General features: G+C 27.3%; 1 protein-coding gene across 5 annotated transcripts in view; it reads right to left on the bottom strand.

Annotated features, from left to right (window-relative positions):
- Positions 1-25,241, bottom strand: part of LOC111034868 (prolyl endopeptidase FAP) — a 236,950-nt gene that overhangs the window by 75,103 nt on the left and 136,606 nt on the right. Inside the window, exons 1-2 of one of the 5 annotated variants that reach the window (XM_022316387.1) lie at positions 11,307-11,693; positions 4,294-4,384 (exon numbers count right to left, since the gene is read on the bottom strand). The exons of 3 other annotated variants lie outside the window; for them this stretch is intronic. In XM_022316387.1, coding sequence (XP_022172079.1) covers positions 4,294-4,365 — 72 coding nt within the window. In that variant the 5' untranslated portion in view covers positions 4,366-4,384; positions 11,307-11,693. Of the gene's footprint in view, positions 1-4,293; positions 4,385-11,306; positions 11,694-25,241 lie in introns of those variants that run through there. One more of the 5 variants, XM_022316614.1, reaches the window with a different exon arrangement.

Below are 25,241 nucleotides of genomic sequence, written 5' to 3'. Positions count from 1 at the left end.
TACAATGTTTTATTATGAGTAGGTATCCAATTTTACACTTAACTCAAAATAGGATTCAAACAAAAATATATAGTTACAGACAGCTTCATAATAAGTATTATGTGTTGAATAAGACGAATAGACAATATCATATTGTTATATTTCAAAATCAAATCGAATACGATTTAAATAGATACTTGTTGATTTTAATTTTTTATTGGCTTAAATATTGAAATGAGTTAATAGTTATTTGAATAAATGAAGTGACAAATACATATTATATTATGGTTTTAAAATTCATTAGGTTATTAATAATTTAAAATGAAATTTAATTGTGCCATGTTGATATGATTCGCATTTTTTTTTCAATTAAAACACGTTAAAACGTACCATAGTATTATATAGGTTAAATAATTGTGGTTTTATTAATTTTTTTGACCATTAAATATGAATTAAAAGCAACAGAAACAGAACTGAATTATTTCATTATAGTTATTGTATAGTCTTAATGTGTATAACATTTTTGTTCTTAACTGTTTGAGCTCAGACTATAAAAAACTGCTTAGAAATGTAAATTGTGTAAATTTATGACACCACTAGCGTTCTCGGAAATTGTTAAACTATACTAATACTATATTTATTATCATGGGATATGTGTATTATTTATTTTATATTTTATTATTATATTACACGATATTATAAATTTTTTTTATTATATTTTTTTTTTTTTGTATCTAACCTTAAACTTATAATTTTTAATTTATTTTGTGGAATTTCAAATTTGCACGTTTATACTCAAAGCCATTGATAAATAAAAACCCATTTTTTAATAAGTATGCAATATGCATACATAAAAATTATTTCAAGCAACTAGGCTTTCGCATGCACCGTGACAAAAATGAAAAAAAATATTTTTAATCAATTATGATTTCCATAATTTCGAAGGAAAATGGAAACAAAGTGAATACTTCACCATCCTTTACCGCGAATCATATTTTACCACCAATAAAAGCTTTTTAATTAAATTTTGATCAGGTAATTTTCAACTGTCTTTGAAACACTGTAATTAATTAAGTTTTGAGTTGGTAAAGTGAACACACTTCTGTTGTGCTGTAATAGTTGTCGTTTCAGCAATAAATTGTTTTCTCTTCAACGATCACACAATGTTTATGTAGCTTGCTTATAGTGTATTAGTACATACTTATTTATATACGTACATTATTCCTAATAGAAAAAATTCTGAAATTCTGTCTCTTCTCTATTGTGACTACTTAAACGAAACGTTGTAGAATAACATCAATTTGTTATTTATTATCATCCGCTACATTGATAATAATAAATATAGTAACATTTAATTTGTTTGATTGTATAAATGTTACAAAAAAATATATTTTATACATTTATTTAAGGCCCCTGCAAATGTGTCATTTTTAAGGAGTTGTGCTTAGGCAATTATTTCGTTCCTGCGATTACTGATCGTCTTTATGTGTGTAGTAAATGATCATTAGTGTGTGTATATTCCCCTACCATCACCCGCGACCCGGCTCAATTTACAATACATTGTTATTTATTATCTGATTTATGGTCGCACGCACGCACACGCACAAGTCATTCAATATCTAAATCAAAATATTATACAAAACCAATTTATTGACGTGAAATAGCCGTCGCACTGACAAAAATTAAGGTACTTCTAGTCGTTCGATTTAAAAATTGTAAAGATTTTTGTGTTGGTAAACAAGTTTACTTTGCATCGGTCGGAGCACTTTTTCAATTTTAGAAAAATTCTTGACGAGAATAAATATTTTACATTTTATAAATTTATAAATTTTTAGTATTGAATATCTTCAAAAATATCAAAAATATGGTCCGACCGATGCAAAGTAGACTTGTTGACCAATTAAAAAATCTTTACATTTTTTAAATCGAAAAACTAGAAGTACTTAAATTTTTGTCAGTCGCTAAGGTCGATTTGATGAAAAATGAATAGAGTTTGCAGGGGCCTTAATGCAAGTTATATCGTTAAACTTTAATAATAATGATTATTATTCTATAGAAAAACCTCTAAAACATTTATTTGTAATATTTGAACTTTGCATACAAACAACATACGAGTGTGAACACAATACTTCAAAAAAATGTATGTACTTATGAAAGTTGTTATGAATATACAATAATATATAGTGATCATCCAAGCATGCTCATCTACATTTTTCTTTAATAATAAATTTATTCAAATTACGTTTTATTAGAATTGTTAAGTATACTTAAAGCCTATATTTAATTTTAAAAAAAACATACATTGCTTATACTATTTACAGAGTATTTATTCTCCTGTGGTGATACTCTTATTTTTCAAATAAGAAGAATACCTGCAGTTTTACTGTACATTATTAAACAAATTATGTTTTTAAATAAATTGATATTAAATGTATATAAATCAAACAAGTAGTTTCTGAGTTCAAAATCTGTGAGTCCTAATTGTGGATTTGTATTCAATATATTTAAAATACTAAAATAAGCATTTTACCAAAAATATTTTAATGAATATTGTATTACATTGAAAAGCTATTTAACTCAGCCTAACAATTTTAAGCAAACAATTAAAAATTAAAAAAATTAAAAATCTGAAAAATCGAAAAATGCAGTTAGTGATTATTAAATATTTTTTACAGCATAACATCATACTCGAAATATTTTGAAAATGTCAATATGTATAGAAAATATTAATTTAAGTAATTTTTCAATGTTTGATATTTCCAGGGTTAATATTTTTTGAAATATAACATATTACAACAAAGATCGTTTGAAATAACCAGTATGACACATTTAAATATCCTACTCCATCAACATTTGAACATGAAAAGCTTTTACAGTAAAATAACTTACAAGAAACCAAGAATTATAATTGAAAAGTGGTCTTACCATAAATAAATTCCAATCAACACTTTTAGCAAAAAACAACAGAAACTTAAATCACATAAAAATGGACAAACTACTTTTAATTGTGTCTACAAAATTTCTTATTTGAATATTTAACACAAATTTCAAGTATCTGAGGTAATACGTTTTTGAATTATAGCATAGTATTGAAATTGACTTTGTCAAAAATTGAAGTTGGGAAATTGTCCAGTTTTTAGTAATTTATTTTTTTCTAGTTTTTCCTAATGAATATGTGAATGGATATTTTTACTTTCGACACACCGCATTGTAAAAGCAAAACATTCATCGAAGCAATTGAGCACGAATCGAAAAGACGTTTGCTGTACCCGTGACAGTCATTAACTTAATTAAAAAATTTGGGAATTTTAAAATATTGTCTTTAAGTAACTATACTAAGATATTTCATAAAAAAATTTTAGTTATTTGATTACTATAGGATAAAATTGAACTGAGAATGCGTGATGAATCACAATATACATACAATAAATAATTTAATTATAATATTCATTCTTCTATAGTGAAATTTTATGAACAATAATTACAATTGTCTGATTTATATTAAATAGTCCAAACTAAATGTAGAATAACAACATAAATATTGTTATTCTGATTAATTAGGTATTATGTTCAATTTTGGCATTAAAAATGTAATACCTTTATCAAGCAATAACTTTTTTTAAGCACTTGACTAAAAAATAATCAATTGGTATTTTGGATAGATTAACTTATTGATAACTTTTACTTACGTTGAAGTCAAAATTATATTTACTTTTTAAATTACAAAACTTGCATACATTATTTTTTTTTAATTCTTTATTGTTTTGTAAATTAACCATGTAAATAAATTTCATAAAAGCAATAATTAATCAACGAAATATTTTTTTACATAGATGCTTACAGTACATCTAAACTTTTTTTTTTTTTAATTGATCCTAAGTTCGGCAACTGTGGCCATTAGCTAATACATCTAAACTATTTCGAGTTAAACTTATACATTTCAACAATTAATATAATATTAATTCTGTAGCCGTTTTTTTTTTTTTAAACAGATTCATTTGAAGTTGTAGAAAAGTACCATGGTTATAAGGAAAACTTAAAAATTAAAAAAAAAAAAAATTGTAAGGTAATCGAGAAAATTGAGAACACATATTTTCATGAATAACGAAATTGATACTCAGTACAAAAATTTGATTCAGATCAGTATTAAATATAAGTACTTCTTAATACGAAATGTAGTTACTTTCAAGTATGATTATTCAAATAGTAAATAAAATGCATTAGTATTTAGCATAATTTAATAAATTTAATCAAATTTAATATTATCTTAGGTAGTATACGTTAAGTACTACTTTTATTAAACAACACTCTTACCTCTTTTTCTGCGATAGAAACTGATTTCCTAGCTTGTCTTAAAGATGTAAATTTGTGTGACTCCGTCGACATGACGTTATATTTCTGATATCTATTTAAGATCAATATTAAACACTTAGTATTTCTATAGATTATAGAGAGCACAACTCAAGTATTGTACAAATTGTGAAGATGAAGGTGAACATTTGTTTTTAATAATATTCCAATGTAAATATTTGTCGAACAATATTATTATATAATAGCATTCTGTTTTTTAAACCAATAAACCAAATAAATCAATTTTATTTGTTACCAGATTCTAGTCGAAAAATAACATAATATTCTCTACATAAATCAGAAAAAAAATAGTATTCTAATCCATTATTTATTTAAATTTTTATTCATCAGTGATTTTACTTTTTATAGCAGACTAATGGTTAGTTATACAGGAATTATATTCAATAGTAGATGCTAATTAGAGTATAACTTAAGGTTTTAAATGAGATTAAAAATTATTACTTAAATCGTAAATATGAAATCAGATTATAATTTGGCTTTTGTATGTTACTTCTATTTAATATTTTTTTATTTGAATTATAAAATACCATGGTATGTTTGTTTAATCGACTGATCTCGTCTATCGGTGGTTATTTTTATAAAAACCGAAGAACATGCTGCTTTCTAATAATAAATATAAGTTAGCTTGTAAAAAAATAGAATAATAAGCAATTTATTTAAGTGCATCGCATATTTTGGGGGGTCAGGAAGAAGGTTATCGCTCCGGGTGGCACATTTTTGGTAGTGGTACTTTTTTATGCAGTGAGCTTTGTCTCTATCATTTTACATGAAGTTCATTACCCAAAAACTAGCAAATCATTTTTATTATCATTAATACTTTTTTTAAAGATTATTTTACCATAAATATTACTTGTTAACGAATGCAAATGTACTAAACGTTTTATTCCCGTTTTTTGTCAGTTTACTTATGAACATTGATGTTTATTGAATAAGTTGTTGGGTACAAAAACAATTTGTCTTTAAATTAGAAATTTATGATATCTCTGCCGGTATAATAATAATAATGGTCTACCACAAACATCATACTGGGTGAATAAAAGATTATAAATTCGGTAGATAAAACAGCGTACAAATAAGAATGGAGACAACAATAGTACCAATCAAAAGAACGATATTATTTGGAAACGTGTATTTTAAATTCAACTGTGATGAAATAAAACCGGAACAATTAAATCCGCTCTAGGGCGCTTTTACATTTGGTCGGCGCCCAGCAGTGTCCCGTTTGAACATCTTTTTCGCCACTGCATCAGAGGATTCTTTTAGTCAACATTTTTTCGTCATTTATTTACTTGATCATTTTTTCTTGTTTTATTAAATTTATTAATATATTATTATAATAGACGTTGAACTTAGATGTTCAAAAATATCTTGTGGCCAGCACCTTAAATTGATTTCCACTAGATTATACATTAGAGTAGGTTCATCAAAATATTTTTAGTATGTAGTCCTTTATTTTTTTTACACCTAGCTACACATGAGTTATTTCTCTTTTTTTATATTATTTAAACTTCATTTTATTTTCTGATTTCTAATAAATGAAAACTATCTTACATTTATATAATTATTTCTTATGAATGAGCAATAGCTATTAAGTATTGATTATAATATTATGTAATATACCGATAGCGTTAAGACAGAATCAAGTTAAAAACAAATAGGTAGCTTATACATCTAACATAAAGGCACTCGAAAACATATTTTTTAGTGGATAGGTGAATTTCATATCGGTGGATTGTTTTCTTTTTGTCTCAATTAAATTTCATTCAATATGGCCTTGCCCAAAACCAATGTTTGGCATTTTACTCGTAGACACCTAATCTGCTTATTGCTACGATTTCCATTAAGTCAAATACCTAGTGTATTTTAATTTATATTTGCATAGCTGGTACTCTATTATTTCAATATTATGTGTTGGGCGGAGTGGATGCCACAGAAATTTGCGTCTCCACTTCGGTGGCATAAACCGAAAACTGCTCCTGAACGGTTTGACTAACGTACAAACTGCTTTAACGACCTAGGTATATGCATAGTTAACCCTGTTTCACTTCGGGGGTTGTCGCAAGAACATGGAGCGGCACCGGAGTAGCCCCCCGGGCTCGGGAGCCAAGCCGGACGTCAGAGTGATTAATGGACGTGTACAGTAGCAATAGTAATAGGTACCTACATATAATATACACTGTGGCGGAAACAAAAGACGACGATCACAAAAGAGACACTTTTATTTAAGTAAAAATACACGTGGGACTCCGAAAACAGCGGCGACGAAATGCCGCGAGGTTTTATAGCGGCACACTAATAAAACTACGGTCATACGGGCTCACACACACCCACACATACACGAATTTAAGTACGCGCGTGGCGCGTATCGTCGTCACCACCGCACTTTTCCTTTCTGTACCACTCTCTCTCCCACTCTAAATATAAACTTCTCTTTCTACAGCACAAAGTCAATGTTGACCTTTTGGACCCCCGGGAAAACGGCGTATCTACTGCATTAGGAAAACACTGTTAGGTCCGTCGACGTCCGTGCTATCGCATACGTCATAAGTAGGTATGTATGTATGTATATATGTATGTATGTACTGTGCATGTATCTATGGCACAGTGGTCGAGAGAACCTATTATTTAGTATTACAGTTTTGAACTTAAAAAAAGAAACGAACTAAAACTCTTAATACTGAGAAGACAACTGACAATTTTCCCTACGCAAAAGCGAAAAAAACGTCTGAAAATTGAAGAATCAAATAGTATGATAATTATGTTTAAAAAATAGACATATATACTATGCTGCATATTTTCTCATGGAAGCTTCGACATTTTTGCATCGCAGCATTCCTCCTAGAGTTAAAAATCACTGATAGGCTCTTGGGCTCTACCCACAAGCCAAATAAAAAAAGCACGAAGCCCAGTGTGGCCTCACTTCTTACACAACCCTCAAGGCAGCTATGTATGTATGTATGTATGTATTATATATATATGCAGTATATATGCATGTATTCATGTATTTATGTATGTATATAGGTATGTATGTAGATTTAGGTATAATATATAATAGGCTTTTCGCTACTGTTCGATTTTGTTGTCCTGTATCATCTGAAAATGGTAGTAGTGTTTGGTGCGTATGTGACGAGTTTCTGCTCCAGTAATTATGTCAATATTATGTTCGTGTTAAGCGGTACGTTAAAGTATAAAAGTGTAATATATCGTTAAAAGGTGGAGGAACTCGTTTGCTAAAATCTTGTTTCGGCACCCGATTTCCATTCGTACAAAACTACTAAACGTTGCCCGACTGGAAAATTTCATTACCTACTACTATTATTAATATATTATTGTTTTGACCGTTATGTTGCCGTCTACAATACGGCGTACTCACCTAAAACATTTAATCCGTAAACAGTGGCCAACTTCTGCAGCTGCAGTATATAGGTATAATAATAATATTACATGGTCAGTAATATGCGCCTATGTACAGAGTGATGTTAGTCGTCGCAACGTAAAACTGTATTAGGTATACAACGCATTATGTACGCGTTTTAATCGATTTCCGAGTAATATATAATAGCATTATATCCCCGCCTCCCACAAATCTGTATCCATGCGGAAAGTTCCGAAATGCGCTCTTCGCCGCCGCGAACGGGCACGGCAATCTATCATTGCTCACGCAAGCTGTCAAAACTTTTAAAGATGTGTTAAAATTAAAAATAACTGGGTAAATTTAACAAAAATTGTGCAATTACATGAAAATCATAAAACGAAACACGTTGCAAGATTATATCGTGGACAATATTATTAGTCGTCAGCAGTTAATGCGATATAACAAAAAAAAATCTGATTCTTGCCGATTCCTTCCTACTTTCTTATTCAGTGTATACCACTATAATAATAATAATAATAATAATAAAATTATTAATCGAAAACGAATACTGTATTATTATCATCTCTGCTTTTTTGAGTGTACATTTGAATAGTTCAATTACAATGCTAACTTATTATATTAGATCAAAACAAATTTAACTTACGGTAAGCCATCGAACAGACTCGATTCGATGAAACCTATATATTTGTATAATATACGTCCTCTAATAATTGACACAACAACCCATTGACTATGACGTCTTATGCATGATTTATTATTTTTTTTAAATAAAAATCAGCATCTAAAATTAGTTTTATAAAAAAATATGACTATTAAAATTATATAGCTGAATATTGTTAACTATGAATTGACTAACTATTTTATATTCACTTCTATATAATTATATGTTGAATAATATTGTAAGTAATAATATTGTAGGTACACAAGAAACTATTAAAACAAAACCATACTAAGTCATATTATAATATAAAATATGTATAAATATTGCAACTTCTAAAAAGCTATTAATCTTAATAAAATTAAACAGTCATGACTCTAAAAGTGTACACGTATACTAAAAAGTGCTGAATATTTAGCGTCTAAATATATTAACTAAATAATGTTATAGAAACTGGCCTACACAGTTAGTACTCTACGTTTGATTTACTACATATAATATGAAATACTGTATATGCTTAAACCCGTTAATGCACTTGAGAACAACTTAAGGAAAAAAGTTTTCGTACACAACGACCCTTTCTTTTTGTCGTTAAAACATAAAGTCTATTTTCTCGTACCGATGATCTATACTTGACACATCAAAGAAACTTTACAATATTAACTCTCGTTTACTTGAATAAAGTTTCAACGATGAATATTCATGAATGGAATGATTAAAGTATTTTCAAAATGTATGACGTGCTGTACATTTTGTTCAGATAATTTGAAAAAAATGGATCAAAGTTTTGGGTACGTTGCATTTTGACATCAATTTTTTTTATGAATATTATAGATTTTGCCTTTCACAAAAACTATGGAAAAATATAGAAAATAATTTTCAATCAATATGATTTACAAACAATTACGGTGGGTTGTATTGAAATGAACTTGAAAAAGTGATATGGTTACTTAGTTTAGTTTTTGTAAAAATGTGAATACTTTTTTAGGAATTCGATACCTTATATTGAAAAAATTATTCGACATTTCTTACTTCAACTATTTTACAAACTTGCATAATTATGTAAATGTATATTTTAATGTTCACGAGCATATTATTTAAACGAGTTTTAGAAAGTCTGATGAGGTTAGGTTAAGTAAATGTAAAACCAAAGTGAACAAATTTAAGTTCCACAAGAATTTATATCCCTTCTACCTTCTCTACGTCTTTATGTGTGTTTGAAAATTAAAAGTAATGCCGTTTAGCACATCTACTAAAACTTTAAAATATGTATTTTCATTTAAAATATTAATGCAACAGCTTAAAAAAAAACATTAATTAATATTCATTTAAAATATCAGTTCATCAATATTTTAAAGGGGTGCTAAAAAAAACGTTATTTTGTATGTTTGTATATATATTTCGTAAATTGTAATATAAAGTATTAATTATTAGTAGAAGTACAATTTTTTTTCTTCAAATTTTGATATTATATTCAATAAAAATCCATTTGAGTTGCCTGAACATCATTTTACTTGTTCAATAGTTGTACCATGATTTCAATAGTTGATGTTGTTTAGTATTATTAATTATTGTTTTTTTTTTTTTTTATGATAGACGTATTGAAACACTAAAAGAGCTTTTATAAATATAAAATACTATAGTCTTTACCTAGTAATATTATTTAGTGTGATCTACATCCGAATAGATATAAAATACATGTGTGGTATTTAAATTTGATTTTTATTAAATTTTGGTTATGTACCTATGTAATATTATTTTAATAAATGTACTTGATTTAAAACGTTATCCATTAAGCAATACATTACCGAAAAATGTGATAAAATAGTAATGTCTAATATAGTTAAATAAGAGGTCATAATTTTTTTTTTAAATAGTAGGGTTGTGATGTCCAAAAGACTCATTTATCTTATTAAATTATTTTATTTATTTAAAAATATATGTATTAAAAATTTAACAAAGTTTTCATACATTTTTTAATTAATACTTATTCATTGATAGGTTTATACATTATTGTATATTTTTAGATTTATATAGAGAATATTGAAATTATTATTTTCTTATTAATAATTTATAAATATTCAATATAAAATCAAAGTCTTATGTGAATATGCGTTTAGGTTAAATGGTTTGCGTTGAGTTTAATTGAACATATACTAGAATCTGGGAAGTATAAAAATAAAATAGCAAAGGTATTTAAACCACAAAGAATTATTTTTTAATTTAAAATTATTTTTTTAGTTAAAACTTAATTGCTAGAATTAAATTAACAGTCATTTTATTTTATATCGAAACTTATTTGAATTAGTTATTCAAAAACATTTTATAATGTTAATAATTATTGTTGGAAATATTTTTTGTATACGACAACGACATAATAATTATAATATCAAAATAATTTTACACATTTACTATTATGGAAGTGGTACTTCGAGAACATATCAATTACTGGTGATATTGTTGATTACTTAGGTGCTTTAATGGTAATCCATTTTTCTAAATTTCTGTTTTCACTGTTTTCAGGTTCGTTAAATGAGTTGAAAATTAAAAGCATCCAACGTAACCCGAACACAGTTTCTAATTCCGTACACAATTTACAAAACCATTTTTTCACACGATATTTATTATTTTGAAATTGTCGTAATACAAGCCAATTTTTTTCATTCTTCAGTACGTCACTTTAGTTGTGCTCGAGATTAAACATGTCAATCAACAAAAAAAAAAAAATATGAATAAAAAATTAACAAGCATGGAGGAAGGATACTTTTTTTCTCTCAAATATATTACAACAAAAAATAAAAAATAAAAAATAAATAATCAACGAATAAAAAATTTACTCTAATGTAATGTATGATATACTTTAAAAAACATAATAGGTATCAATAATACTCGGATATTTGAAATATTTTATTGTACTCTTACGTCTTGCAGGAACCGGTCGTCCATATTAATACAGCACCGAGGCGGAAGAGTTTCGGCGGCGGCTGTGTTGACAGTGATGCAGCTGTCGGTGGTTGTGGCGGTCTACGACTGCAGATCCAACGATGGCCATTGCCTTTTCGACAGCCGTCAATAATAATTGAGGTACAGTGGTCGTATTATATTTTAAACAGGTTGCGAAAACTTTTTGTGTTGAGGGTCGGAGAATATAGAAAACTCGTTTTTTATGTTGAAAAAAAATTGTTTTTCTATACCTATCTGTATTATTGTAATTATTACGACTGAAACACTACGAAGACGAGCGCGTGGCTGTTGGGCCGGCGGCGACGACACGCTTCTGTACGGGCCGATACGCGAGTCATCCGTCGCCGGCCGCCGCCGCTTAGCCGGACGGAAGACGCCCGGCGCGACGTTACCGCGGGAAACGCGAAACCACCCGACCGCGACCGACGGTGGCCGAATAGCCAAACACACACCCCGGATTTTTCCGGCTCCCGGTAAAATTCACCTTTTCTCTTCTTCCCGTTTTTTTTTTTTTTACCCATTTCATTACGGTTTGCTCTCACGCCAACACGCGCGCGCACTCACACACTCACGCACTCCGCACATTTTTCATTTGTGTTCGATATACCCCGAAGGAGAATATTCAACACATAACCTACCCACTCATACCCACGATGTCCACATGTGTGAGCCACCTACACCCAAAACACGTCTCGATCATCGGCACTCGGTATACCTAATTGCATATTACCTCACGACGATCGAAGGACCCGGTACAATACAATAACATCACGGATTAGGCCAAGTTTACGTCTCTCCATATCGTAAATCGTAGCGATACTATTATAATACAATATGAAGTCTGGAAATTTCCGTCTTATAGGTAGGTAGAATATGTAGATAACCGTGTACGGTGCACCGGACAATTATTTAGAAGTCTTGACTACGTAAATACTATAATATGGTCAAAAACCTATGGAAAAGTGTTTCTTTTCACGATAAATCCCAGAGTCTTGAGGGGAACATTAGCGTTACAGGAAATGTTTTGTTGGCTGTCATACTTCGATTATTAGTGCTAAGTTAGGTTGGGCAGGCCTGATCATATTATTTTGTCTTCAAGATTTAAAAGCTATATGAAAATATTTCAACGAAATGTTACCCTTAGGTAAAGTTGCAACGACATGATATTGAGTTTACCGAAAAATAGTATTGATAATCAAGTACCCACCGAATCGTATGATCAGTAAAATATTTACGTATCCATCCACCTACTAAAATAAAGAAGCAAATCATATAACATGTATATTATGCGCATGATTTTTTTCCTTAGGTTAAGAAGCTCCTTGGATACGACCTGATGTAAGTATTCGTTAAATATTCGTTGAGCGTATCAACTCTTTGTAACAAAACTCACGCCTTGTTCAATGTACATTCTTATTCCACAGTCGATTTTATCATATTTCCATTTTTTTTATCAGCGATTTAACTGTTTACTATTCAGCTCAGTGTATTTTATTATAGGTTACAACTGTTGTTATTTTCTTTAAAAAAAAGTGCATATTATATATCCGGCCAACGTTATTGTTTCAGTAAAAAAAATTCTGAGTTATGATTTTGTAATAATGTAATAATTATTTCATACTTGTTTTGAAAATAATCACTTACCTTTGGATCTACACAATATTTTTGGTATATTTTAGTTAATTTCTAGATAATTGAGTTTGAAAAGATTATTTATAGCATATTGAATGTATAAAAATTAAATTGATCATCAATTTAAAAAAAGTCAAATTGTTTTTGTTTTTTTTTATTACCTACAATTTGTGAAGTATAAACTTTGTTTGTTTCAATAATCAGCTACTAAATTTTTATTTTACTTGTTTAATCTCAAATGAACAATTTTTATAAAAATGAATTAATTGAATAAAAATACTGGTATGGAGAATGGTGATTTAAAAAACAAAAATAATTATATTTTAAATATAAAAAGAAATTAAGTGTGCTTTACTAAAATAAACTTCAAACAACTTTGGAAGTAATTTAAACAATGTTTATAACATGTAAAAATAATACATTTCTCCACTAATCAGACTGGATTTTAGTAAAATACATGAAGGTACATATATATTTCCTCTAATTGAATTATAACTAACTGAAAACTAGGGCAGTACGCATTTGTTTTGTTCAAAAATTAATTTTTATTTTAAATTGTTGTATCTATAAAAATAAATATACTTAGTTTCTAATTTCTGAATGTTGAATGATGATGATTTAACATAAAAATTTACATCTTGAAGTAGATACATAACAAATAATACAAGCATACTTTATAATAAACTTCTTATTTTCGTTGGTAGACCACATCATTAATTTCAAATAACTTTCTTCCAAATTATCTTATCTTTACGCCTTTAGACTATTTTTTAGTTTAATTAATAGACTGGTTGTTGGATTAAAGAAGAAAATTGATAAGTTCATCAAAACCCGTATATATTTCTGGTCAGCAATAAAAGTCGGGAGTCCATTGGACAGTAGATAAGATAAGTTTTGAATTTAATAGCATTAAAGTGGGTCGCATGGCCTTAATACTCTATGCTAGAGTTTGTCACCCTCTGTGGTTTTATCTTCAATCGGTTAATATTGATTTTTTCATGATTTGTAAAAATGGGTAATTTTTACTACAGTTTTTTTTTCATACAAAAAGGCAACATATTATCCAAGAAGAGTGACGAAATCGTTTATGCCAACAACTGATGCATGATGCAGACGATATTATAGAAAGAAACAACGCAAGAATGGACAGAAGTCTTTTTTCGGATGGATGAACAAAGGAAACGTTGATAATAATACTACACACGGTCTTAAAATATAAATATGTAATGTATGTAAAAATAAATAGTTTTTAAGATTAAAACCAAAATACTTACTCGCTGAAATAACATTAAACATGTCTTGCGTCTTACTTAGAAATACATTTTAATATATAAAGTTAAAAATACGATAGGTGGGTATTAAATTAAATAATCGTTAACTTTTAAAAAGCTGTGTAAAAAAAAATAATCTGAACTCTTAATTCTAACTGTACAGCGAGTAAAAATGTATTATTCTGATAATTTTTTTTTTTATTTGGTATTGTGATTCTAATCATAACATTAAAACTATTTACCCCTTATATTATTTAGCGATCTAGATTGTGTTGAACTTTTTGAAATTTTAATTACTATCCATAAAGTTTTTCTAAATTGGAACCTGTATTATTTTTTTTTTAATTTATCATTTTGTACCGACAGTATTTTAGAAATAGTGTTAAATTCATGTCGATGTGTTTTGACATAACCTCTGAGTTACATATTGAAAATAACGCAGTTGTGGTAACAGATTCGATACAAGTAGTAGTCTGATTCATAATAATTACTAGAGTTATAAGTAATAAGTATGACGTGAAACCTTGTATGTCTAACAACGTATATAAAAATAAATCAATTTTGAATATAACAATAATTTAATGCAACGTAAAATATTTAAAGACGATATGTTATCATCCATTAAATGTTTGAATCGGTTGTTGTAATGTATCAGTTATTACAAAATAGGTTTGAATTTATATTCTTATAATATTTATTTTTGACTTATTTTACGTATGTATGATATTATTCTGTATGAGTTACATTTGGCGGCAACATTATTACCCTCAACTTATTTCTTCCAACTCATATTAACATAATCCTATATAAGGATCATCGCAATAGCTACTTTTATCCTTAACTTCTATAATATATCTGCTATTACTAATATTCGTGGTTTCTCACTCTACAAAAATCTATTCATTGCTATGGAAATTGCTAACATGGAATAGTGCTTTCGGGAAAGAGGTGATAAATTGCCCAACACCCAGTGACAACCCTAGAACTTCCCTTCTAGAAGACCTGCGATAAATAAATACAGAGAAAAATGAAATGACATCCACCGCCCACATTGTTTTATCGCCAATTTTTTTTTTTTTTACCTTTTTTCACCATTTTCGCATTTCGAGACAGGTCAAATTGGCCTCACCATGAAAAAAGTGGGACAACAACAAATTAACTAAAAAGATACAAGGTCCTAACCTAAAGAATGCATCACATGGCTAGACTATGGTATTCACTTTAGTCCAAAACATTATTAATTATAATGAAAAGATATTTTTCGCAAATGATATCGATAATAAGTTACAATAGATTTTAATCTAAATAAAAGGTTTGCATAATTTCCATGACTTTTTAATTATTTTTAAACGTGGTTTAAATCTTCACTTTTATAAAAATTCGTTTATTGTTATTATGTTTTTCATACAATGAAAACGTGTATTCGGAGTTCTATTTTTTATTATAATAATTTTTTTTTAAGTCGGCAGCAACTCTTGCAGGTGGCAGTTTGAACACTTATTACGTGACTTTTTAATTGTTTTGGTTCCATGATCAGTACTTTCCATAGATACCATCTCATAATTTGTATGACTTATGACATTTAGTTTTGTAAACTTCAATCGTAATAATATTATCACACGGCGGTGTCATCGTTCGACAGTTACTAAATGTGCTAAGATGACGCTACTTTGACAGTTGTTGTCTACGTCTTACAAGTGCGTGACATAGCAAAATAAAACGCTCGACAGTTCACGTTTAGCTCTGTTAGTTTAAAAATTATAGTGATTGACCTCTTATAAAATGTAAAGGTGAAATTATTATCTACTACATCTCATAGGCTTTTGATTATATTTTAATTTCAGAGCAAGTAATGAGTGTTTTAAAATGTTAAATTATTTCTACATCTTAAAATACATATAACTCGCTTCAAAATTAAAATATAATAAAAAACGTAAGGGATGACCTAGAAAATAATTTTACCTTAAAATTTTATAAGAGATAAATTTACTCTAGTTTTTAAACAAACGGAGCTAAACGTGATCTGCTGAGCATAACATTTTGTATGTAAGATGGAGACAACAAATGCCACTGTAGCGTCCTCTTAATTTTATAATATTATGCAATGCAAATGTGGAGCATAAAAATACGTAATTTGGTGCTGAACGTTCATTTTAAACGATGACAATTACAACTGCAGGCCACTAACATATTACGAGCCACTTTATTATTTCCTCTTTCACTTGTGGTTCCGGTTTCCGTGTTTCTCGCCTTATTTTATTGCATTTATGTATTATTTTATATTTCAATTTTGCAAGACGATCGTCTGATAATTTGATTCTACAATTCCAAGAAAACAAGGTTCACTCGACATAAACCAACCAATAGTAGTCTGAAATATAATCTTTAGCTTTTGTTGCCTTAAGAAACATTTTTGCTGACTTCGTAGTTCGTATTATATATTATATTATTCGTCATGTACTTATAATATTCGATGGAAATAAAAGTCATCAGAAAGAAAATCGGTGTGTGATAATATAATACAATAATCGCCGTGTCCGTTCGTTGAGTGCGAATATTATAATATTAAGTTTGGCTGCTTACCGACAACTTTTTTGAGTAATGATTTCTGTCAATATTTGGTGGCGTAAACTATTAAAACATAAGAAGTATAAATTCCTATACCCATCAGCTACTCTCAAATGAAGTGTGAATGTCTATTTGTCTAGTATAAATGTTATCTAAATATGCACAATGTACCTATGTATAGGTACATTGAACGTATACTGGTCAAATTAGTTTAATATTACATATCTTGATACATTTAATTTAAATGGATTGAATGTATTTTTTATTAAAAAGTAAAGTTATAAAGATAAATTAAACTCATCTTAATACATTTAATAAAAAAATTAATATAAGAAAACAATACATAATTAACGCTAAAAAGTTTATTTATGAAGTTACAACTTACGGAATTCCAACTTAAATTATCTATCTATATCTTTATATATAAATATATATATTATATATTCATAATATTGTAATGGAGAATCATAAAATAGTAGACATTCCGTCAAAAAAATTGTATTTTTTCATAATTAAAAAAAAAGACGTTCAATGGTTTAATTGTAGTATGTAATGTGTAAACAATAAATCACAGTCAATAATTAAATTACATAAGCCGTTTTTCTATTCAAGTTTTCTCCAAATGAAACAAAGATATGATGTAATGATACTTACTAACCTAAATACAGATAAAATAAACACAAGATATTTAAAGAACTACATTTTGTAAAGTTATAAAATTAAATTCGTAAGTAAGTACCTAAAAACAAAAGTATTTTAAGATAGAATCAGTTAAAATATATTACAAATAACTCTATTTAATTTTACTATAACTATTCTATTGCAGTAATTTAATGTAGGTGTCTATAATCTACAACAGCATCAACATATTTTGAGCAAAACTCTGAATGCAATAAATGATAATAGTGTTAAAGTAATGTCCGTATTGCACGCCAAATTAAAAAGTAACTTTACCCAGGAAATGTCTACATGAAAGGTCTCAACAACGATGGTTAGATAAGCTGAATCAGGATATCAAATAAATTGCTGAGTCAGTGAGATTGAATAAGTCCCTAGACAGGGATGGATGGAAAAGTTTGGTGGAAGCTGCTAAAAGCGTAAACGGATTGTAAAGCAAAACAAATTTATTTGTTTAAATAATTTACATTCAAATGGTTTAAAATGATGACTGCTGCTTATTAATCTAAACAATAATAATATCAGAATTCGATAGTTCTGGATCATTTTTTACATATTATGTAATTTAGTTAGTTGAATTCCATGACGAGCCAAAGCGTAATTACAATAAAAATATAATTATCAAACCATTTGTTATAAACGTATAAATGGTTATAAATTTGATGTAAAATACAAATACCATTGTTAATAGTTAATATACATAAACATTAATTTAAATTTCTAAATAAAGGATGTGAACGAATAAATTATATTCTTATAAAATCAGACAATTAAAATATTTTAATAGGAAAAAATTACTATTGAATTTTTGAATTATATAGAATTATGTAACCGTCTTCAAAAAAAGTATTAAATGGCTTCTAAAAAAAAAAATTAAATTTTAGCATCATATGCAGTAAGTTATGCAGATTACTAACACATGCTTTTCAATACCGTGTCAAGGTTTTAAAATTGGAGTGAAAGATAATATAATTTGGTAATAATTTAAGTAATATAAAGTTTTTTCAATATAGATCAAAATTTATTAAAATCTCATTCAACCTTGTTGAAAGTTCTATAATAGTATAAAAGTATACAGTAAAATAATTATATTATGGTAAATACTTCATATCGCAAATAGTAATAGGTTTATTTATTTTTAACCTACTTTTATAAAAACATAATATAGCCATATTCAGGTATACTAGTTATTTGAACTGTAATAAATTATAGCCTATATTAAAAGTATTTATACGACATGACACAGAATAATGATTAGTTGTATTTGTACTCTATTCATAAATGCAAGGAAATATAGTTAATTAAATGTTTTTTATTATGTAGGTATCGATACGTCGATTACACAAAACAATCGTAGAATTATTTAAGATTAACTATCCAAACTATAGTTTACTGTAACTTGCAACTTTACCTAAGTACCTAAAGGTATTAAAAAAACTAGTGGTTCTTATTATTTTAAAAATTAAAAAAAAATGATCATGTGATACCATGTATTTGTTTACACGTTTAATAAACTATCATATTATATACTATATAATATTAGAGTTGGATATTTATGTAGATATATATCTATGTCATGGTATGGTAGGTATTATGTGCTATAATATTAAAACTATTTTAAAATTCAAGTAAAATTCCGAGCCCCAACTAATTTAGACAAATACGAAAATATATATTCATACTAACAACGTTTATGATGATGATGTATATAATTTAAATATATATATAAAAATAAATATACGCATTTAATTTAAATAAACTCAGTCTATTCTAATGAATGTAAATACAACACCAGATGACACTCATGTTTAAATCATTGAATGATATCAAAATATAATAATTAACTGGATGCACTTTGTTATGTAAATGAGTCTTACAATATAGTAACAACAGATAGTAACAGTAGTAAGTAGTAACTATCAATCCCAAGGGGAAAGTTTGAATATACATATAGACATGCACTTACATAATTTAAACAAGTAAATACAGTTAGAAGTTAAAATGGTATTGAGGTGTTCTTTAATAATAAACAGTTAATATTTATTAAGTAAATAATTATTATCAAGACGAAAACAAATACTAAAATAGTCCCATGTAACAATTACAAATAGACATGGACATTGGACATCCAAGTCGCAGTTTATAAAACAACATATCATTTTAGTATCAAAATAAATGAATTTGAATAGTTTTCACATTTGACGAAGTAGCTGATGAAATAACCCAAATTTTAGTGAAATTAAAAACATGACTTCCGGCGACGTATATAATTATCTATTACAAATATAATCCATAATGATGGCAACATTTTTTGGATTCCGTACCATTAACTAACAAATAAAACTATTACATTTTTAGTCAAACAATGGTACCTGAAGACTCTAGTCCTGGAAACGGTGTGACAACCATTACCAGGACTGAAATTGGACACTGTTTCCTAAATCACAACTGTATGATCAAAAAACATCCTCCACTCATTCTGAAATAACACTTTCAACCTCTTAAAGTTCTGAGAAAAATTAGCGAAGACAAAATTATCAAAAAAATTAATTTCATTAGTTTACAATAATATTATACGCTTACACTGTAAACAGTACCTAAAGTTACACTTAAATTGTAAGAACTATTAATTATTTATGTTAATCTTAACATGTACTATATAAGGCAAATGTAGGTTATAACCTGAGACTTTGAAACATTAAAATTAATACATTTAAAAAAATATATATATTCATAAGGCAAACTAAAGTTCGATACGTCAAAAAAATGTTATTAACATTATTATATACCTTATTTCAGTGCAATTTGTATTATTATTGATTTACAGTAAAAACCTGAAAATGAATTGGCCTAACTCCAAGTTTTTTATATGCTAGAAAGTTTTCATTTTTTCTTTACTGTAGAAAAAACGTAAAATTTTCATACAAATTCCTTATCCTACAACTAAATACGACACAAACCATATTATTTTAATAAATATAATAAATCTCCAGTGCACTTCAATAATTAGCTGCATATTAACTATTATTTATTAAGTATTTAATAATATATAAATACTAGGTTTAGTACAATTTATAAATTTAACTATAATTTTATATGGTTTTCAAAATTAATTATGAAAAAAAAATGTAGTTTAATATTTTAGAAAATAAATGAAACAAACAACATGTTTGTGGTAAAATTAATCTTGAAGTAATACGCATAGGTAATTAAAAAAAAAAATGAACTTCAAATATATAATTTAAACAGTAGCTAAAATAATGTATTAATAAATGTATGGTAAAAATATATCACACATGCTTCAATCATAATATAGACTATTAAAGAAACTTAGGTAACCAGGGTGGTTAATCTGATGAATTTTGAAATAAATATTATTAATTACAATATTTTATTTCATTTCATTTTTAACTGAAAAATTAAATAGATAAACATTGTAAGACTCACCGGGCACCTACATTTGTCTGTTCAAAATGTCTCAAGTCGACAGAAGATCAGACTTTGGAAAACAAAAAAAAATGTTAAGTACATTATCTTTATCTAAACCAAACATTTTATAGTATGAATTGCAAATTGCTTTCTTTGAAATCGATTTAAAAATAAATGATTAGGTACTAATTTCAACTAATTATATTTTTTCTACAAAAGTAATACATTTTTTAATCTATTTACGTTTGTCCTAAACATTAAAAGCTTATTTAACAACATAATATTGAAGTAAATAACACAAATCATATTATTCGACAATATTATTAATGTTTGACCATCCAACTACTAAAGTAAAACGTGTATTGGAAGAGTCATCTAGTTTTTAAAAATGTAACCATTGTTGTTTTCTTCGTGTATAAGCTACAGCTCACTCTAGTGGTATAATAATTTACATGGCTCTATCTGGTTAACTTTTATTTTATATTTGACCAATGTTATTCACAGAAATTTCTTATTTTTCCGATGTTTCAATACAGGTATTTTACAAAATTAAATTATTATTATATTATTATCCCAACGAATGATTTAATAATGTATTTATAACGTTCTACTGAACTATTGTTATTATATTTTAATAAACATTTTATTCGTCATCTAAAACTGATATAATTTTATACCAAGAAATGGCATCCTAAATTTATTGAAAATACGAAAGTGAAAATTCGTTTATTATGCCACTTCAATTTATATAATATTCTATTTATACTTAATATTGTTTAATTTGGAGTAAAATATCGTGTACTCGTATTCTAATTGTTATGAACAAAACTAAACAATGATTTGGTATATAATAAATAAATATACACATATAAATAGGTATTAATTAAATAGCAATAATTATTATACCAAATTATTGTTTTGTTTTGTTCATGACAAACAATGCATCCTACAAAAAAAAATGACAGTAGGTAATACTATATTTTCTAACAGTTTGTAGGTAAATAATATGCAAAATGTATTTAAGCCTCACACCGGTGATCTTATGAATATCCTATAATTGTAGTCATTAACAGGTAGTTTTTGGTAGATATTATTTGTTTTACTTTGAAAACAGACTACGTGATAACGTATGTTTATAATTTTACACCCAGAAACCTACCTACATTTTCATAATAGTTATTATTTAAGCGAGGTATGCGTAGTTTTAGTACCAGAATCATATAGTATAGAATATTGATATTAAATATACAAATAGTAGACCATACAATTCGATAAACATTAAATTATAGTAGGTATGTTCTAATATTTTACTAAGGGGTATGAATTGAATACCTACACTCAATGAGACTCGAACTACAAAATTCTTTTATAAGCTCCATTAAAAATTAAATAATAATATGACAGAACCATTTGTCTTATTTTGTTACGTTAATCATGTTTTAGGCATTTTTTCTTTGTTTTTATTCTTTGCTCTAAAAATATTACAAATTATTATTCAATGTTTCGAACTTTGTTGGTGTCTACAACATTTAACTTTAAGTAATATTTCACATAAATCAAAAACTCATAGTTCTCAATTTAAAACTCTTATTTACATATTTTTTCCTGATTTTCGCCATTATTTTTTTAATTTAAAACCACTGAGGTATGTAGTCTAAAAACACAAGTTTTTAAAATTAATTAATAAGATGACGTGAGTAAAATGTGGAAAAAAAAGGTTTTCAATTCTTAATTATTCTACTTTGCAGATATTTCATTAATATTATAATTTAGAAGTATTTAATTTTTTTGATTCCTTAAATATATAGGTAGGCACCTACATGATTATATTTTTTAAGCGGAAAAAAATTAAAGCAAGTATGTATGTAAATGTTGTATCAGAAAATAAATAAATAACAGTTGGGTGCCTACTAGTTGTATTGATATTAACTATAATACGTCAACTAGTACAAGCTGGTTTAATTTCTTATAAAATATTTTGAAAATATCATAAATCAATTCATTTTTTAAATAAAGACATTTTATTTTGAATTCATGTAATAATATTTAGGAAAAAAAATTTATAATGTAAATGTAATATTAATAGTGAACCATTGTGTAAAAAACCTGGCTAAAGTATATTTTATTTCAGTTTATAAGATAAATACAATTTTTATTGAGAAAGTATGCATAGGACACGACTTGTTAAAATAATTATTTATAGCAATTTATTTTAATTATTTAGTTGCTTTAAGTTATTGTACAACTTCCTTACTATTAATTGTGATTACCGTAAACAAATCTTATGACGGAAAGGCGTAATAACACAATGTTATATCTAACTTGAATACAATTGTGTTGAAATTTATGCACTCAGGGCGAAACATTAATTCTGTATTTAATTCAAATTCAGTCTCCGAATTCTATTTGCACAACCACATAAATCTAGTATTTTTCTTTTTTCACATAGGTACTGTATTTTACGACCTCTATTATAACCAGTAATACCATTGGTAGGTACCTATTGTACCAAAGTATTAAGGTTTCCACCTGATTTCTGGATTCGGCAAGTTATATTTAAGAATCGATCGTCAAGAAGTATTTTAGTATTAAAAATATTATAGGAAATGTATAAAAACCCTATACAAACGGAATAACAAGAAAAGGTTAGGTTAGAAAGTGTTAATATATAATAATTGTTTGCACAATTTAAGGAAAATTCAGATAAAAATAAACGAAAACCTTTTGGGAGATGTCAGCGCATTATTTGTTTTATCTCTAACACACGTGCAACATAGAACATTTACATTTAGTAGAACCAATTCTGTGTGGTTAACTTTAATATTGGAGTGAATATATTATTTAATATAATAACCCGACCTACTATTAAACTTAAGGTTATGACTTATAAACATCATCTGATTTTGTTGTTATTAAAATGTATAGAATATGAAAATTATAATTAAGTGAAATATTGCAATTTAAAAATGCTCGTATAAAACATAATACAGTGCTCATCACTTCCTCCTCAATACTATATATTTCGAAATAGTTAAATTACAACGGAGATAAATTGTTGAACTATGTACGTTTGTATATTTTGTTTTGTGATTTCAATAATATAAAAAAGTAACTTACTCACGGGTGGTCGTGCTGGTATTGGCCATGATGACACAAATTGTAAAATTGGTAAACATGTTTTATTCAGCAATCGTTGATTAATTTTATATTCAAGAAGACTAAGCGGAGGGTCTTATTGTCCAATGTGTGTACGATTGATATTTATGGGGTGTTCGCGGGGTACCCACGAAAAAGAAGCATGCAAATATTGAAAGTTTTTATGTACGACAATATTTTCATAAAATGCCTATAGTTTATAGAAAAATATAATATGTGGACAAGAATAAAGATATTTGTGATATGAATAATAAGAATGAATAAAGAACATTTTAAACTGAGGAGAACATTGCCTACGCAAACTGTTCTATTATCAACGAGTTTCAAAAGTTGTATCATTGTATAAATGAAAAATAAGTTTTTCTGAGTGGCACTGCAGCTATAGTATTCTTCAATTTGGGGAGAAGTACAAAACTTTACATTTGTTACAATATCGCAATATAAAACATATTTTGTGTGTATAATAGTGCAGTTACATGGTCTGAGATCAGAAAAACATTACCAACCATCACTTTGGAAATTAACATTTCAAATTTCCAACTTTAATTGTCAATCAAAAAAGATAAAATGTAATGGGAAATTTATAATTTTGATTTTTGATTAATTTGGCATTTGACAAGCAGCAAGAGTAGTACCCGAGTCCACCCTTTTGGTGAGCCACATGTTTTGCTAAATATTTCGATTAATATCTAGACAATAAAAACATCACTGCCTATGGGACATTCATAAATTAATAAATCATGGTTAATGATAATAATTTTGACATAATGTTTTAATGTATTTATTATAATTTATTCTGACACATAATAATATTGATAACGGTCAAATTGGTGAAGCTCATGCAATTCTCTCATCAAATTAAAAATATTTAAACGTTACGTTCAAGATAAAAAGTGGGCTGAAACTATGAACTTTGTAAAAATTTATCGTATTTTACAGAGCCACATTTATATTAGTGAATAAAACACATTATTAGATTATACATGGACATTAAACATAATACCATTAAAAATATTACGAACAAGTTAGGTACATGGTAAGTATATACATAAAATAATTATAAGTAATCAATATTAGAAAAGCGTTACGTGATGATATGAAAATGGAAAAGTTACGTAGCTTAATATTCAAAGTTATAATAGTAAATGTTGTACAACAA

The sequence above is a fragment of the Myzus persicae genome, unplaced genomic scaffold (assembly GCF_001856785.1).
Source record: "Myzus persicae strain clone G006 unplaced genomic scaffold, MPER_G0061.0, whole genome shotgun sequence".
Taxonomy (NCBI): domain Eukaryota; kingdom Metazoa; phylum Arthropoda; class Insecta; order Hemiptera; family Aphididae; genus Myzus; species Myzus persicae.
This window is presented reverse-complemented; position numbering and strand designations above follow the sequence as displayed.